We start from the raw sequence: 19,583 nt of genomic DNA, 5'->3' as shown, positions 1-19,583 counted from the left end.
GTATTTTATTATTTTAAATTAAATACAATATATTACACTATAGCACCATTTATCTCCTTCCCATGACATATATCCTCTGAGGAAATGATGGGTAGAGTGCAGGGGCGGACTGACAACTCATGGGGCCCCCGGGCAATAGGGGATCATGGGGCCCCTGTGTCCTCGCCCACAATCAAACCACACCCAAAAAAGCCTATGAAAAGGTACCAGGGGCATCTCATGGGACCCCCTACTGACCCAGGGCCCTTGGGCAGTGCCTGAGTTCCCAAATGGTCAGTCCGCCCCTGGTAGAGTGCTTAACCCTTTGTGACCTGGTCTGAGAAGTTTATATCTGCTTTTTACACCATAAGCACTGTAGCACTTTAAGGTGGATGTGGTCTGAAGACTTATCAGCACATGATACTTATTTTAATGTATGAACTTTAAAGAGAAGCACAGATATCATGAATTGTAAGCACATAAGACTTTAATTTGATGTATAAACTTTGGGCACTATTTTTTGATTAATTAACTTTATACACAAGATAATTAAATTATTTTATTGATTTTATTTTTTTGTGGGTTTTTACTACATATTTATATTTATTCCTGGGGGTGGGGGGGGGGTTAATTATTTTAGTGATTTTTTTTTGTTTTTGTGATTAATCTCTTATGTGAAGTGATTAATTGATGAACACTATTTGTATTTATAGGGTTTAATATTGATTAATTTTTAGCACTGGGACTGAATTGAGGTTTATTTTATTTTATTTATTTTAAAAGATTTCACAGCGCAATCACATTTTTCTTTTAACAGAGCAAAGTTCTGCTAGTTCCTGATGAATCAACATACGTTTGTACCATGGGTTCCCCTCCAGCCTGACATCATTTGATCTGAAATTCAAAGGAGTTGTGTGGAAAGTTGTCAGCCGATCAGTGTTTGCAGACAAATAAGCTGTAGCCAATGTTTGGGTATTCTGACAGCCGAGGATGCGAGCAATCAGAATACAATAGCCAGCAGAGGGAAGATTCCTTCATCCACACTATCTAGCATGGATAGAAGGATAGACTTGTTAAGCCCTGTGGGAAATCTAAATGTGTATGTCCAGGCTAAGGAGTATACATAGGGATAGGCAATAGTGAGCACCTGAATGAGTTCTCCTTCATAAACTAACCCTAGTGTGCTATGAAGAATTCATATTAAATGAAATATCATCATGTTCTTATATTGTTTCACTGTAAGATCCGAGTTGTGAAATAAACAGACCCAAGGGTCTTTCGATATTGTAGTTCCCGTTATGTCCTATATTTGTTGTATTATTCCTTGCCAGAACTCCTGTATTTTGGGACACTCACACCATATATGTGCCATAGTTCCTTCCATCCCTCACCCGCTCCAACATGTACAAGATGGAGGAACTATACCATATTGGAGAGGATAAAATGTAAAAAGGGAGAGATTGATGGTTTATTTTTCTTTTCTTTATTATTACTACTAGGCGGGGAAGGAGAGAGGAAGGTGGAGGATGGATGGAAAAGGCAGATAGAGGAACAGGATGAAAAAAGAGAATAGTAGGAGGTGTCTGGCCGAGGGAGGAGGGAAGGGGAAGGGATTTTGTCAATTTTTTTATGGAAAATGTGTGATTGTAATATTTTAATTAATTGTTTGTTTTATAAGGTAAAATTAATAAAATATATAATTATAATAATAATAATAATATTAATAAAAAAAGAATTTATATATAGACTCTGTTTTCTAAATTTGTCTTGCAGTTGAAAGCCCAAGTGCTGAAGATGCCAATAATCCTTATTTTCAGTATTATGAAAAAACAAGAAGTGAAATAGAAAAAACGAATGAAGGGTACATGAATATTCCATGATTGTAGTAGATTACATTGTATTTATACGTGTTTGACTTTTATCTGCTGTAAAGCAGATATTTGACACCAAAGCAAATTCACCCTAGTTGTCTTTTGGTGCATTACAGTGAGAATAAATACTATCTAATCTGGGGGAATAACTTTTTGTAAAGGTCTAACCTAAAGAGTACTATACATAAACCCTAGTCAGTGAATGTGCCTTATTTGCTCCATTTTGGCCTATTAAATGTGTTGCTGGTGAAGTGTTTTGTTACAGCTGTTCAGTAAGTGTAATGACAATATCTGTTGAGTCTTCTGGAAATCTTTTGGGCCCATAACTTGCTGTGTTCTCTGTGTTTGCTGACCATTAGTTAGCATTGTTCACAGTTGAATCTCTGTGGACTAAAGAACACCTTCCCCATGCGTTATGGAGATGAAGAGAGAGGCAAGTGTTCTGTAGTCTTTAAAACACTTTCTGTGCTAGGGTTTCAATGCTTACTTGCTGTACCGTGTTTATAAAGGAGCAGCTTTGTCACCCTAGAACAGAAAGTGCTCGGTCACACCGGTGCAATTTCTGGTGTGATTTGCAAATTGACATCGCACCTGAAATTGCATCTAATGAATGTGAAAATCAGTGTCTTAACCTGTGCGATTTGCTGATTTCTAAAGTAGTTCTTGCATTACTTAATCATTGAAAATCTTCACAAGTAGAAATAAAGTCTTCAGAAATCGCATCTGAAATTGTGCTGAAATTGCACACAAATTACGTGATTTTAAATCACAGCGGTGTGACCGGTGACAAAGTGTGTTACTGGCAAGATCACCAACTGAAAATATAGGGAAAAAAGTCCTGAAAAAAATTAAAACAAATGCAGCTGTCATATCTAAAGAGTGGTAAACTACAATATATTACATTTAAAATATTTACTGTATTTGTGAATATATTTAATTCCACATGCTGGATTATATGTTAATGTTCAACTATTTTGGCTTTTTTATTAGAGATACAAAGTTGTCTTGTGGAAAGTCTCCCAAGGAAATGGTGGGATTCTTTGAACTGGTTAGTATGTCTTATGTATTTTTTCAAATTACTTTAAAGCCCTTTGCTGACTCAAACAATTGGGATGCATCTTTGCCTGAAATAAATAAATACATTGTTGCAGATTAATCTCCCACCTGTTTCCACTGCTGCAGACAGATGCTTAAAGCGGAGCCCTAGCCTCTGTTGAAAAAAATTAAAGTCAGCAGCTACAAAAACTGTAACTGCTGACTTTTAAAAAACAGCCACTTACCTGTCCTTTGATCCAATGGTGTCTTCACTACAGCCAGGTTCCCCAGCCGTTCTGTGTCCCCTGCTCCGGCATTTTAAGTGTGGGCACCTAGCTGTGACAGCTTGCGGCTTTACAGCTGGGTGCCCACTGCGCATTCGTGAAACGCAGTGCACATTGTAAATGTGAATTTGTGAAATTGTGAATGGTCCTGTACAGAGGCGGACTGAACATTAGGGTACGCGGGCACTGCCCGAGGGCCCGATGGGCAGTAGGGGGCCCCATGAGATGCCCCTGGTACCTTTCATAGGCTTTTTTGGATGTAGTTTGAGTGTGGGCGAGGACACAGGGGCCCCATGATCCCCTATTGCCCGGGGGCCCCATGAGTTGTCAGTCCACCCCTGGTCCTGTAGTCTTCTGGGACCTGTCACATGTCCCAGAGGACTATGGGGGGGGGGAGAACTTCCACTTCCAATCGCCTAGGCGAATGTAGCAGAAGTGGGAGCAGCTCCCTGTCAAAATCGGGCACCTGCTCCCCAAAGGTGCACAATCCTTAACGAGGAGGGGGGGGGGGCGAAGCCCCTACAGCAGAACTTCCCATATGTTATTCCCAATTTATCTGAAATATATTTTGAAAATATTCTTCCCAAATATATTGACATATATTTGAAATATATTTGCAATATTCAATATATTTCAAAATATATTTCAATAAATAAATAAATATATACTGTATATATATATATATATATATACATACATACATACACTGCATGCTGAAATGCATTTTTATTACAAAATATATGAAAAATATTTTCAAAACTACATTTCAAATATACTGTATATCTTTAAAATACAAATCTGCATTTTTGGAATGCATTTACAAATATATGTAAAATATATGTTAAAATTACTTTTTTATATGTTAAAAAAAATCTGAAGAATATATTTTAAAAAAGTTGTTTTTGTAAAAATATATATTTGTTAAATATATTCTTCAGATTTTTTTCCTTCCTGGGAGGATGTACAGGGAATCACTGCTATTATTATGTCTCTTTGTTGTTACAAACTGGCTGTCTAGGACCTCTGAACAGCATGGTCACCTATTTGGGATGCTCAGTACATTTTACCATAAGGCTAGGTTCCCACCTCTGTGTGTTGTGATTGATGCGTTTTTCTGTTGCATTGTGTGGTGCATTTTTGCTGCATTTTTTATGCGTTTTGCATTTTTTTCTGCCAATAGGAATTGACTTTGATGCCACTTTGATGTGACTTTGGATTAGTGCAACTTTGATGCGGCTTTTGATGAGTGGGTCTTTCATGCGACTTTGGATGAGTGCGACTTGGATGCAACTTTTGATGGGTGCATCTTTGATGTGACTTTTATGCAACTTTGATGTGACTTTGGATGGGTGCGACTTTAATGCTATTTGAGTGCCAGAGAGTGTAAAGTGACACTACATAAATAAAACTGTCATACATTCCTATTAGCAAAAAAAAAAAAAGTTACATCAAAATCACACCCATCAAAAGTTGCATCAAAGTTACACCCACCTAAAGTCACATCAAAGTGGCATCAAAGTCAATACTTTCATATTGGCCAAAACCCCCCAAGAAAAAGCATTAAAAAATGCATTAAAAAATGCACTGCATGCATTACTGCTGCATGTCCATTGAAGTCTATTGAACCAAAATGCACCTTTCCAAAAATGCAGCAGCTAAAGTACGCATAGTTGTGTATGCATCCCATAGGAAACCATGTTCAATGGACTATAGTGCTTTGCTGCAAAATGCACTAAAAATGCATAGGTGTGAACCAGGTCTTAAAGGGCCCACCTGATAAGGCAGAGGTGGATGGGCAAGTGATCCGCAGCCAGGTGAAAGGCCCTTCACTCTCAGAACCAGCATGAAGGTAGCCAGACAGGTTCTTAAAAGCATGCAGCTTCTCCAGCTACTGTGGGGAGCCCTTCCAGTTCCAGTGTGGTGGCCCTTTGTCCTTTGATTCCTCCAGCTGTTCAACCTATGTTACCAATGCCACCTTGGACTTCATTGACTGGGACAGTCAAAGAGTATGATCACAGTATCTGTTTGTGTTCTGAACACTTTTACTGAAGTAGTAATTCTCAGCTTGACTCTCTGTTGTTATAGAGTCTTGCAGAGACTGTTATGCAGCCACACATTACCCTGATTGAGTCACAGAGCCATTGCAGTGAACAGTCCAAGTTTGTGCAGCTTTCATTATTATGTAGTAAACTGCAAGTCACATTTAGTCCTCATGCACACTGGACATTTTGATAACGCTGGTAACGTTAGCTGTGTAAAGTCACGTGAAAAATGTGTGTTTTTCAGCTTTTTTAGCGTTTTTGCATTAGCGTTTTGCCGTATTTTCCTGCATTTTTCCACGTTTTTAGCGGGGTTTTTTTTACCCCCCAAAAATGGGGGAGGGGGGGTTTAAAAAAATGTCCAAAAATGCCGGTTTGCTGCATTTTACCGCATTTTGCTGTTTTTCAACCCTAGAGCATTTTTACAGCTAAATAACTCCTCTAGAAACCCACTAGTCCTGTTTTTTTTTCCAGCCAAAACAGTCCCTGACAACAAATGTTGATTACAGTCTATGTGTGCATGGACACATAGGATAACATCCTCCAAAAAACATTAGTGTTTTAAATAAATAATTATAGTGTCCAAACATAAATTAGTGTCCAAAAAATATATATATATCTTCAGTGACTTCGTCACTGAACCGCCCCTTGATGACATCGGTGTGACGAAACCGGTTGGGCGTAGCCTACTCGATGTGGACTTTAGAGAGCCTTGCTGTTCTGTGCTGTATGGGAGAGATCCGCGGTGAGCGTTAACTGTATCTCAACCCTTTTTTGCGATTGAAGCTGGTGTCTGTTGGACACCTTGTTTGTGAGTTTCCTTATACCTTTTTTATTAAAGAGATAAATGAAAAAAACGTATTGCACCATTATGTTCTCTTTTTTGTCCCTGAGTGTACTGCATGCTCTCATGGAGGTATGAGAAAGAGTGGAGAAGTTCAACATAAGAGCTTGGGCTGCAAAGTTGTTTGTCTGTGATTATTATCTGGAAGTATCTGAAACATCACCACATCTATTTGGACATCGGGTTCATTGCTCCCAGAGCACAAGCGCTGTTGCTGGTTTATAATCTGACCAGCCATTAGCTCTGGTGAGTTCATTTAATCTCCTTTGGTGGTGGATTTTTCACAATTGGTTCAAGTCACTGAAGATATATATATATTTTTTGGACACTAATTTATGTTTGGACACTATAATTATTTATTTAAAACACTAATGTCTTTTGGATGATGATATACACCTTTGTATAAGTTTGTTATTAGCGCATACCTTTTAATTAGGATTATTGTTGCCAAAATTTATTTTGGGATGGATATGCTGCTGACATTTTGGTGTTTTTTGTAAGTGGCGCTTTTTTCTTTTTTAATTTGACATAGGATAACATGCTGAGGAGTTTACTGGCTGTAGAAAAAAATGTCAAAAGCCGAAAACAGCCACTGTAAAAACTTCCAGTGTGCATGAGGACTTAGTCAGCAACAAACTTAGTCCTCATGCACACTGGATGTAAATAGGTAAATTGCGGTAAAACTTGATAAATCATGGCAAACCATTGTTTTTGGACTTTTTTTTGGTAAAAAAAACGCCAAGTGAAAAAACGCGTCAACACTCCGCTAAACACTACTACAAAAATGCTAACAAACGCTGAAAAACTCCCGTTTTTAACGTGACTTTACACAGCTAATGTTACTAGTGTTATTAAAATGCCCAGTGTGCATGGACCTAACTTATCATTGGCCTGATTACCCATTCTATTGAAAGAACATTATGGAAAGGGTGGGAAATTGATCAAAGGCAATATAGCCGCGGTAGAACTCCTATCCTAAGGCTGAATTTACACCTGAGCAGAGCAATTTGCAGGCCTTTTTATTTTATAATTTTTGAGCAATATTAAAAGTGTAATATAAGCATTTTAGAAATGTACAGTATTAGCTGCATTTTATAGCTTCAGGAGTTTTTGTTTAGCTAACAGAAAGCACTAGAGGGAGGAGAGGTGAAGGAAATGAAGGGTTGAGAGCTGCTGTTTAAGCAGAAAACGGTTGTAAAATGCTCATGTCGTGGTTTCAGGTGTTTCCATTGAAGCCTATGGGGCTAAAAACTCCTGTAATCTGCCATGTACTTTTTTAGCGTTTTGTGACAGTTGACAGAATGCTCAGATGTGAACAGGGCCATTGACATGAATGGGATTTGGCTTGTTGACTGTTTTGGAGTGACAAGCTTCGAGCAGAAAATCGCTCAGGTGTGAATCTAGCCCAAGTTTTATAGCATTCACAAATTTCTTGTCTCAGTTTGATGAATATGTGTGCCTGAGTCTAGGTCCACTTTAAAGCAGTGTAGGCACAGGCAACTCTTTGTTCTTGGTAACTGCTTTCGGAGGTCATATAATTTGCATACTGTTAGGTCTTCACAGAAACTAAATCAAAATGATTATTAAGAATGCCTAACAGCTTGCTTCAGAAGCTATAGAAACTTTTTGTTCTTTAAACCCTTACCAACATTCATTTATGCAGCCATTCATGATGAAATGCAGATTTCATATACAGTATATACAGGTTATGTTTTGCCACAGATACTAATTACTTTCCTTCTCTGTAGTAATTGAGGAAAAGGCAGAATCTGATGAGGTTCTTTTAGAAGGCACAGTTTCTCTCCCAGAAAATGTTATGAGAATGCACCAATGCTAATATTTGTTCTTTTGCACTTACTGTATACTGATTTCCAGCTGCGTTACGCAGATGCCTTTGATATCTTCCTCATGGTTGTTGGCCTTATGTGTGCTGCAGCGAATGGCACAGGTCTGCCCATTCTTATCATTGTATTTGGAGACATGACTGATAGCTTTGTCCTGAGTGGAATAAATATGAATGGTAAGTGTAAATATATGTATACAGTTTATGAATCTCAAAAGATCCTGAAAACAAGCTAGTGGTCCCTGGTGGAAGTGAAGAAAATGCAGTCATTACAGCATGGGGGGGGGGGTCATATTGTGATACCATCATGGGCTGAGAACCCTGGGTGTCATCAACAGGTAATGTAGGCTCCCCTGAGGTATAAGCCCCTTATGATCTTCATGAGAAAACCCTACAAGGATGTACTAAAAGGTGCATCTAGGTCATGTCCCCAGTTTTGCCCTGTTGGTGACAGCTGATATGCAGGCGGATAGGTGCAATAATTTGCAACACATAAGGCAAGAATGAGATGGGGCAGACAGCATTCAGGCAAAGCCATAACACCAGTCAGGGCAGATGGCAATCAAGAAGGATTATAAGTCTTGTAAATGTCAGGGTAGGTGGAAGACAAGCAGCAGATTCCAAACACTGGATAAGTTGTAACCAGAAAACATGAAAAAAATGGCCACTTGTAAAACTATGACACCTGAAGTTTTAGCAGTTCCTCCATCCATACATCATTTAGCCTATGAATGACCCACCATTGCCCACCCAATGCTGAGATATTATATCTTTTAAAGGAATTGCTTTTGATGTATATGTTTTCTTGCAGCTTCAATTAACACCTCTGGTTGTTCGGAATTCCTCAAGACTGATATAGAAGATGAAATGACTAGGTAGGTAACATTTGCACATTCTATTACACTGATAGCCAACAAGTTGTTTTTCTTTAAGTTCTTGCTGATGTTATATTGCACATACGCACTTTAAGTGTGATGAATTTTTAGTGATGTGTAATAGTTGCCTTTTCTAGCTGGGTGTTTGATTTCTCTCACTTGATTCTGGAAGATGCTTCCAGAATATAGGGCAGGGAGAGTCAAATGTCCAATATGAAAATGTATTATGTCCCAGCCAATCCATAGAAAGAGACATCCAGAATGCAACTGAGTGGCTGAGGGTTCCTTTCCTGTCCAGGGAGAGTTCCAGTTCTCCTGGGGCTGCTGCCCCTGGGAGATAGATGTGACAAGAAATTGTAGTCTGGGCTTAGCAGGTGCTGAGCTGAGGACTTGGAGAAGATTACTGATATATTTTTGCTTGAGGGCACTGTCCTTAAGTCCTGGTCTGCAGGAGGATCTTTTGTCTTCTTTGAGTGTCTACTTGTGGAAGCTGGGTGGCAGACAGCTAATAGGACATTGAGTAAGACCTGTGTTTGGGACTTGCATGTGTGTTGAGAGCTATAAGGATTGGTGCTAGAAGTATGTGCTTCTGTTGGTTGTTTTGGAGCATCCTGGACCCCTGAACCCCTCTGCTATTTCAAGCTTTTCAGAAATAAATTCTAAAAAGACATTCCCTAGACCGAGTTTGTATTATTGGTGTGTAGGAAACTGTAGCTGGTAGCTTCTACACTAGTAAAGAAGACCTGGGCATATTTTCAGCAGCCACTTCATGGGTGAGCGCTACACATTGAAGGAATTGCAGCAGCTTGAAAGAGTCAGCAACTTCTATTTCAATGAAAAACATCCATATTTTTTGGTCCATGTTTACTTTAACAATTAATTTAGAGCAAATATTAGCTAATTCAACTAAAGTCTATACTTGACTTTTCTTTATTAAAATATGGGAAAGGACAGCTGAAAATGATGTTAAATAACATTGTGCTTGAAACATAGCATAGATTGACATGTAGCACTACCCACTTAGGAGTTGCTGAGTTTTGGGTCCTCCTACAGCTCTGCACAGCCAGACAACATGTATTTTCTTACACACATTGCATTCAGAGTCAGTGAAAAGTCAGTGAGCTTGGTTTTGTGATTTTATTAAAGGAGTCAAAACTTGGATGGGGTTAGATGGGGTTAAGGGGTGTATGGGATGTCCAAGGAAACTGCAAACTTGATGACAAACTCCTTAGCAACTATGTACAGATGTGGACAAAAATAGTCTCCTTTAAGAGCATTCCAGCACTCTGCTGTACCTCCTCAGACCCAAGATGAATGGTCCTCTTCACCCAGCTGTACTGAGGGTATTCCCTGGGCAAGGGGGTCAGAAAGTTTTCCACCTGACTGCCCTCTCCTCTTACCCGGCCCAGGGGGTTTAAGAGAACTCACACTGTCCTCTTCTGATAGCCCAATGGGTTGGTGGCTGCCTTCAGACATCTCACTGGACTGGTTCCTTCCCTGCTACTTAGGATTGTCCTCCCTTGGAGATGGTGGTACAGTGGAGATCCTCTTCTCCAGCAACTGCCTGTAGATAGGCCCCTTCCCTGGGCCCCCTCCCAGGCTCCACACTCCAGCCACTCATTCCATAAAAAATAAATAAATATTAAAAAATAGAAGAAAAAATAGAGAAAAAATTCCCGAGATCAAGGTTTGTTCTAGTTCAGTGCCAGGGTTAGTATTTGGGTCAAGGTCAAAGGTCAGGTCAAGATTTTTTTTAAATTGGTATGAGTGTCAGTTAGTGTCAGTGTCAATGCGTTTTAGTTAAAAAAAACAAAATGTGTACTGTTGTTTCTGGGCTGTAGTACAGGTACAAACAACAAATAACATATACATATATGGTATCGCTGCGATCGTCAAGAGCTGAAAAAATTTTTTGGGGTTGTTCTTTGGTGGTAGGTTATGGTAGTAACAAGAAACATACAGCTAAATTTAAAACATTTTTACTATTTGGCCAGCTTTCCTTTGATAATAAAACAAAATCAGGAGATATCCATTACCATTTACCACCAAATGAAAGCCCAATTTGTTCTGAAAAACAAGGTATAATTCACCTGGATGTACAAAGTAGTTGTGATGATATGTACGGTTTTACTAACACATGTCAAAGTTGCAAAATGGTGCTTAGGCATTAAAATTTGTTTTACCCTTAGGCTTGAAGGGGTTAAGGGTTGCTTTGGTCACCATGCCCGGCCTCTTATTAGAGGATTGGCCAAGGTTCCTCAAGTATGCAGATCCCAGCTTCCTCCCCTCCTCCAGAAAACTCCAAGGTTTTTGGAGAGGTGAGAGGGCTCCAGAAGCTCTGACCTTCAGAACCTCCCTAGCCTGCACTGAGGTGAACTCCTGCTTCACTCACAGGCTGACTCATCCCAGGCTGCTACTAAGGCCTCTGCCTAGAAAAATAAAACAACAAATTGCTATTTAACTAACCTGGAGGGCGTTACAGACAGTATTATATTTCGTAACCCCTTCCCAAAAAGCTTACACATATATGTGGCTCTTTATTCATGAGGCCACATATATGCACTGCTGTATTTGTGCTGAGAGTGCAGTGCACAGCATGCTCCCAGCACAGAGACAGAGCTCTCACCAAAAGTTCCAGGTTTCAAATTAACGATTGGGAATCGGTAGGCACGGTTCCCAATCACCTGATTGCTGTGATAGCTCTGATTAGCTATCACAGTGATCAGTCACTGTACAGCCTACTCCTGTTTTGTTTTCTCCTCTTTTTCTCCTTGCTAGAGGAGAAAAGTGTACATTAAAAAAACTCTTGTTGGCCAGTGTTTTTAGGGTGTTTTTGTTCCTCTGTGTAATTACACAATTTTCAGTAAAGCACGTTTCGTAATTGTTCATTTGCAATACTGGACTGTTCCTGGAAATACTGTAGGGTAAAAACCACTATAGGACGAGCTGGGAGTGGAGTCTAAACCAGGTTTTTTATGTGATTGGATATATCAAGGAAAGAAAAGAAAAAATAGCTAGTTTAGGTTTGGGTAAAGTCAGTGTCAGGATTAGAATTAAGGTCAATATTAGGGTCAAATGCCATGGTCAGAGTCAAAGATCAGGGTCAAAATTCAGGTTTACTGTATTTAAATGGGATTAAAAAAATAATTTTTTTATTTAGTAGCAGTGTCAGTGTGTTTTAGGCAGGATTAAAAAGATAAACATGCACTATTGTTTCTGGGCCTTAACATACACATATCTGATATTGCTGCAATCAACAGAAGCAGTAGAAAATATTTACCATTGTTCTTTTGTGGTACGTTACAGTAATAGCCAGAAATATACAGCTAAATGTTAAAAAATCATTTTTTTCTGTCAGTTTTTCCTTTGATAATAAAAAATCGGGAGGTATCCATAATCATTTCAAAGAAAACTCACCCAAGCTCTGTGTGAAGAGTAAGAGTGGGAAGGCAGTGCTCAGGCTGAGAAGTTCACTGAAGGCTATGTGGTAATATAGACAGCAACATGATCATTTCTTCATAAGTAATCTTTATTGGCACACATTGGAAATTATATAAAAGTTAACATGTTTTGGCCAAAGCCTCCTCATAGCATTTACCAACAAATGAAAGCTCAGTTTGTCCTGAAAAAAAAACAGGGTATAATTCATCTGAACACACTTAGTAATCGTGAAGAAATGTACAATTTCACTAATTAATGTCAAAGTTGCAAAACTGTGTTCAGGCATTAACTGCTTAAGGACCACCCTATAGCATATATACTGCTACAGGGGCAGCACCTGTGCGAAAAATCACATATATATACATTATTATTATTATACAGGATTTATACAGTTGCAAGAAAAAGTATGTGAACCCCTTGGGATTACATGGAGTTTTGCATGAATTGGGCATAAAATGTGCTCTGAACGTCATCTAAGTCACAACAATAGAAGAACACAGTGGCCCTAGCTTAATGACTTCTCCCAGAGCTAATTGGAGCCAGGTGTGAGCCAACCTTGACTCCAATCAGTGTGATGATATTGGATGTGTTGCTGACAGCTGTCCTGCCCTTAAAAAACACACACCTGTTTTGAGTTTACTGGTTTCAAGAAGCACTGTCTGATGTGAACCATGCCTCGCAGAAAAGAGCTTTCAGAAGACCTACGATCAAGAATTGTTGACTTGCATGAAGCTGGAAAGGGTTACAAAAGTATCTCCAAAAGCCTTGATGTTCATGTGTCCACGGTAAGACAGACTGTCTACAAATGGAGAAAGTTTAGCACTGTTGCTACTCTCCCTAGGCATGGTTGTCCTGTAAAAATGACTGCAAGAGCACAGCGCAGAATGCTGCATGAGGTAAAGAAGAATCCCAGAGTGTCAGCTAAAGACCTACAGAAATCTCTGGCACATGCTAACATTTTTGTTGACACATCTACAATAAGGAAAACATTAAACAAGAATGGAGTACATGGGAGGACACCACGGAGGAAGCCATTGCTGTCCAAAAAGAATATTGCAGCACGTTTGAAGTTTGCAAAAGAGCACCTGGATGTTCCACAGCACTACTGGCAAAATATACTGTGGACAGATGAAACCAAGATTGAGTTGTTTTGTTTACAAACAGTCTTCCTCCCTGTCATCTCGTCACACTGCTGGGGGTGGCTGTGCACAGCACAGCCATCCCGATCAGTGTGCTTACAGTAAAGCACACACACCACACCCCCTAGTAAAACACTCCCAGCACATAGTTAACCCTTCGATCGCCCCTCACATTAACCTCTTCCTGCCCAGAAACATTAGTACAGTTTCAGTGCTTTTTTTTTAGCACTGATTACGGGATTGGTGTCACTGGGGATGTCAATGACATCAAGTTAGTTCCCCCCCAGTGTAAGAATGTCCACTGCAGTCCCGCTAAGGCTAGGTTCGCATATGGTGCTGCTGCGGATCCACACAAAAATCCGCGCAGCCACACCACCCACACAGAGATATGCGGACCCGTGGGCGGGTGCCATTAATTCTAATGGCACACAGCTCGCACTGGAAATCGCAACCATACTGGGAACCGAGGTTCCCATGCTGGCTGTGTTTTCAGATGAAGTGCAGGGACTTCTTCCCTGTGTATCCTGGGGCATGGGAGTCCATTCAAATGAATGGTCTCTTGTGCTCGCGCAAAACACGAACTGCAGGAACGCAGATATGTGAACCAGGGGTAAAAGTCACTGATCGCTGCCATTACTAGTAAGTATTGGGATTTTTTTTTAGCAAAGACATAGTAGAATACATTTTGGCCTAAATTTATGACGAAATTTGATTTTTAAAATTTTTTTACTAGACACGTTTAATAGCAAAAAGTCCAAAATATTGTTTTTTTCTCAAAATTGTTGGTAATTTTTTCTTGCTTATAGCGCAAAAAATAAAAAACGCACAGGCGATCAAATACCACTGAAAAAAAGCTTAATTTGTGGAAAAAAAGATGTAAATTTCATTTGGGTGCAGCATTGCATGACCGCGCAATTGTCAGTTAAAGTAATGCAGTGCTGTAACACAAAAAATGGCCTGGTCAGGAAGGGGGGTAAATCCTCAGGAGGGCAAGTGGTTAACATTTGTTTTACCATCCAGCATGAGGGGGTTAATATCCCTTTACAGTGAAGAAAGAGAAACCAAATGTCCTGTTTGTTCAATTCTGTGTATTGACATTGTAAGAAAATGTTATGGCATTTCTGCTTTATGAGCTTTAAAGTGGAAGTAAACTCACCTTTGTATTTTTACCCACAGGTAAGTGTATAATAAAGCTAATCTGTAGGTAAAATGATTCCTGGATTCCTAAATGATCTCCTAGACGTGCACTGTTTAGAAGATATTCGCTATTTATGACAGGTGGTGCATGCACTCTGAAGGAACAGCATACCCACAGGGCCGCTGATAGGGGGTACCCCCGGCCCTCCTGTAGGGGGCCCAGCACCATCAGCCCAGGCAGCTGACAAGCCCATCTGCAGCCTCCTGTCATTCTATCACACAGCAGCTCATTGTTGTGATGTTAACTATTTATTTACTTGTCTAGTTAATGTGTCCCATTTCCTATCACCTACAGCTCAGCTCTCGCATTATTATAAGTATCTCACCACTAGTCTGACTGAATTCACAATTCCTGGCAGTCCCATTCCCTTACCTATAATAACCTTTAGGGCCAGTTCACACTACATGCATTTCAGTTGCTTTTTTTTCTGCAACCAAAATGCACAGAAAATAGATTATATAGTTGTCAATGTCATAGTTCACATCAGTGCTTGCAGTTCCAGTGCATTCTGGTTGCAGAAAAAAAAGTAGAACATGCTGCATTTTTTTGCATAGAACTGTACTGTAACGTGGTACAATGCATCAAAAATGCACCAGAACGCACCAAAAATGCACTGGAACGCACATGTCCATAATTAAATTGAAGAAAAGGAGAGGGGATACAATTTACTGGAATGCATACAAAACACACTGGAACCTGTCAAAAATGCACCAAAACACGGACCCATCTGTTACGCTGTGGGGACACAGCAGCTGTATGAACACAGGTTTCATTCTGACAGGTGTGAAGGCATGGGGAAGTGGGCCTGAATGCTCACTGTTTGTGTTCAGGGCTGTACACCTGCACCCACATGCCTATCAAATTAGAACCTGCAGTGTTTCCATAGTGTAACATAGGTTACCTGCAAACAGCTCCAAGCGACTCCAGCCACATAAACAAACCACTGATTCACACTCTACAGGCCACAGTACCCATGTGAATGAGCCCCAAGACCTCAATTACACACAGAGCTTTATTTAGTAACCACTTCAATACCAGGCACTTATACCCCCTTCCTGCCCAGGCCAATTTTCAGCTTTCAGCGCTGTCACACTTTGAATGACAATTGCGCAGTCATGCAACACTGTACCCATATGAAATTTTTATAATTTTTTCACACAAAGAAAGCTTTCTTTTGATGGTATTTAATCACCACTGAGTTTTTTATTTGTTGCTAAATAAAACAAAAACATCTGAAACGTTTAAAAAAAAAACCCACACTTTTCTTCATTTCTGTTATAACATTTTGCAAATAAATAACATGTCTTCATAAATTTAGGTCAAAATATATTTTGCTACATTTTTTTTTCAAATGTTTCTATTATTTTTTTTATTTTGTATTAAATTTTTTTCTTTTTTTTTTTACTATTTTATTTTTCAGCACACTGTGACCAAAGCAATACAATGTTACCATAGTAACATTGAACTACTCAAATCCTGCAAATCCTGCAAATGATCAGGATTTGTTTTTTGTTTTTTTTAACACATTATGATTGCTAATACAAATGTATTTCATTGATATTTGCAATCATTGTTACTGAATGAAACTGATTCATTTAGTCTTTTGTTGTGATTAGCTGTGAGTGGGCAAAGCTGATCACATGATACAGATGGGCTGTGATTGGCCCTGTCTGTATCATTAGACTGCCTTGACCAGTCACAGCTAACAACATAATTGTATACAATGGATGGCACGATAGGAAGCCATCCATTGTATACAATTGACATGTGATCTGCTGTGATTGGTCACAGTGGTCACATGACACTGGCAACGGGCCGGCGTAGTGATATGTTATTGGCTGTGTCCGGTGGATACAGCCGGTGACAGATCGCACCCAGTCACAATGGCGATTGTCCCACCCAGCATTCAATCTGCTATAGGCCAGGTGGGAACGTGTTAACTCAGTACAGTTTTATCATTTAGATTTAACTGGAATTTTGTTGGGATTGTGTACATTATTAACATTTTTAGTGTATTTTTACCATAAATATAATTTTGATATTTTCTCTGGCAGTGGGGGGGGGGCTGTCAGGTAAGTTGTATGGGGCATATTTACAGCGGCCCTGCATACCCATGCCATTTCTTCAGAGCACTGTGCCATGGCCCGAGACTCCCACATGCATGACGTCATAGTGGCTCGGCCAGGCAAACTGCAGGAGCTTGTGAACCCGGAAGGAAGGCGATGGAGGCCTTGTCAGTGATGACAGCATGCCGCTGGAGAGCTTCATTTTAAGGTACGTCTTGCATACTAGAACATTGTGTCACATTATGACATTACCTTGCAGGGGATTTTTCAAGTTGTGGTTTACTACCACTTTATGAGATAGTAGGATAGTAGAAGGAGTTGAAGCAAGAAGTTGGTGTGTTATAAAGATGGCAACCTGTTAACAGTCTGACTGCACTGCTGAAAAACAAAAAATACTTACGTCTTTTTATTTTCCTTTCCTTTTCAGGTTTTCCTATTACTATGTGGCATTAGGAAGTGCTGTTTTTACCTTAAGCATTTTCCAGATTTGGACATTTTTGGTCTCTGCTGCTCGGCAAATTATGAGAATTCGGCAGAAGTTTTTCAGAGCGGTTCTTCATCAAGAAATGTCTTGGTTTGATTCCACCCAGATTGGAACCTTGAACTCTAGACTTACAGAGTAAACAGCTCTACATATTTAATACAGAAATAATAATCAAAAGCTAGCTGTAGTGCATTATGATCAGAGCTTTGGCCCAGGGGCCAATAGCTGTGGACTTAGAGATCTTTGCTATGCACATTCCATCATCTAAATACAATCAATAATGTGATGGCGTAAGGATGCTACATTAAATTTGGGAATAAGCTTTTGTAATTTACAGTATCAGTAAATTGGAATACTGTATAAATTAAAGGAAAGGATCATGTAATATGGAAGAGGATGGATTAAGTAGGACAGGTCAGTGAAAACAGCAGATATTCATTAAAATATGGGTGACACACAGATGCAAGCTCGAGATGAAATAGGGTTAGTAGCACAAAGCAGCACAAGCATTTTTTTGTCGCATGTGTCCCCGTGGGGAGATTTCTATTCACTTTATGTCCTAGACATGCAATAGGAAGTGAAGGGAAATCTCCCTAAAATGAGAGGAATCACCCTCTTATATAGTTGTCACTAGAACAAGTGTCCCAATTAGAAGACTTAGCTTTAATTCTTGTTCTGGGAACCACTCTCACATTTTTTAATCCCCCTCACTTTTTGAAAATATTCAGCTGGACAATAGAAAGGTGAATCCCCCGAGCAGAAACACATAGCGATACCTGCAATTTGACCTAACAGCTGGTCAAATGTTTCCCCACTCTATCCAAAATAAAAAAAAAAGTTTTTCCTTTTCATCTCATTTACATTTAAATAGAACAACCCCCTTCCCAATTCAGGTATATATTCTGTGAACCTTTGAAGTCAGGGTTTTGAGTCCTTTGCTCAGACAGCTTTTGTTTATTTCTAGTGACATCAATACCATCCATGAAGGTCTTGCTGATAAGATGTGCATATTTGTGCAGTTTCTCAGTACTTTTCTATCTGGAATTATCATTGGATTTGTGTATGGTTGGAAGCTAACTCTGGTCATCTTGTCAGTTAGTCCACTGCTTGGTGTGTCAGCAGCAATCTGGACCAAGGTATGTGTGTATATATCTATAACCAACCGCCACCGCACTGTGGAGGCCAATGATTTATTAATAGTGACATCCAAATCTTCAGGATTTTATGGTGGAGTTGAATAATAATAGGAATACTCTGTTTGGCTGAGGAATATACCTAAGGGTCAAGTTATGAGGGTGAGAAAGAACTATACTAAAGATTCAGAGTTTCCAGCTCAGTCTCAAATAATTAAAGAAGTATTTCTTCAGAAAGATTATTCTAGTAGATTAGATTTTAATAAACGTTGGCATGTGTTATGCATGGATAGGGTGTTGGGACCAATTCTACCAAAAACTACAATATTCATATATAGGATGACCTCAACTTGTGCAGATTCGTTAGTCAAGAAAATTTTAGATCTTCCAGTTAAATCCACTTTTTTGGAGAAAGAAAGGGCTTTTTTGCTTGTCATAGGTAGAGCTTGTATGCCATCTGCAGCACCCTTAGAGCTACTGTGTTAGTGTTTTCTGCTAATTTTAGTTTTTGGCTTCCCTGTAACCAAGGAGAACACCTATTGATTAACAGGTCTGCCGTGGGCTCTGTTTACTTGGGCTCAATTGCTTCCCCCAGTATGCCAGGGGATCTTTGGACATAGTGGGTGGGAGAGATCAGATCCCAGCCTGTATGTTAATATTCCCTCAGCCAATCCCTGATTAATATGGAGGTGACCAGCAGGGGACTGAGGGAGGGATAAATGGGTATGGACTTAGAGCAGGGGTCTCTTGATCCTGGGGGAGTAAAACCCAGCCTCATGGCTGTGTCATTCCTGGTAGTTACACCTTGCAATGAAACAGTTTTGTGGGGTCTCAGCTATAGCTTGGCTGGGGGACCTCTGCCCCATTCTTCCTGGAGTATTCTCTGAAAATCCTCTACAGATCCAGGATACAGGCTGCTGGAGTACTAATGTTTTCTGACCCTACACATGGCTGCCTGGAAATCAGAAACAGTGAGCACCAGTCTCTGTGATTTAGAGACTTTTGCAAACTGCTCTGGAAGAGCTTTGGTTACAACTTTCTGCATTCAAGACTGCATCTCCATTGGGATTCCTGTTTGCCTGCTGCTCAGTGTTACAATTTTCTTCATTCAGGACTGCATATCTATTGGGATTCCTGTTTGCCTGCTGCTTAGTGCTGCATGTATATAGGACTGCAACTCTATTGAGATTACTGTTTGCCTGTGATTCAGTGTTACAACTTAAAAGGGGGTGTCTTCACCCTGAAGTTTTGGTTTGGATTAGAATCCTCATTGTTTGTACTATAGTTTTCTTGAGTATTTTATTTATTATTTATTTATTTCAGGTACTTATATAGCGCTGTCAATTTACGCA

General features: G+C 39.7%; 1 protein-coding gene across 2 annotated transcripts in view; it reads left to right on the top strand.

Annotated features, from left to right (window-relative positions):
* The window catches only part of LOC149465937 (ATP-dependent translocase ABCB1-like), a 97,393-nt gene that overhangs the window by 13,887 nt on the left and 63,923 nt on the right, over window positions 1-19,583 (top strand). For both annotated transcript variants that reach the window (XM_089673163.1, XM_089673164.1), the window contains 6 exons: window positions 1,753-1,840; window positions 2,841-2,898; window positions 7,928-8,072; window positions 8,707-8,770; window positions 17,042-17,233; window positions 18,063-18,234. In XM_089673163.1, coding sequence (XP_089529289.1) covers window positions 1,753-1,840; window positions 2,841-2,898; window positions 7,928-8,072; window positions 8,707-8,770; window positions 17,042-17,233; window positions 18,063-18,234 — 719 coding nt within the window. The remainder of the gene's footprint in view (window positions 1-1,752; window positions 1,841-2,840; window positions 2,899-7,927; window positions 8,073-8,706; window positions 8,771-17,041; window positions 17,234-18,062; window positions 18,235-19,583) is intronic.

This window comes from Staurois parvus, unplaced genomic scaffold, assembly GCF_062004578.1.
Source record: "Staurois parvus isolate SC_StPar_1 unplaced genomic scaffold, SC_StPar_1.0 ptg000136l, whole genome shotgun sequence".
Lineage (NCBI taxonomy): Eukaryota > Metazoa > Chordata > Amphibia > Anura > Ranidae > Staurois > Staurois parvus.
Note: the sequence above shows the minus strand (reverse complement) of the source record. Positions and strands in the feature narration are given on the sequence as shown.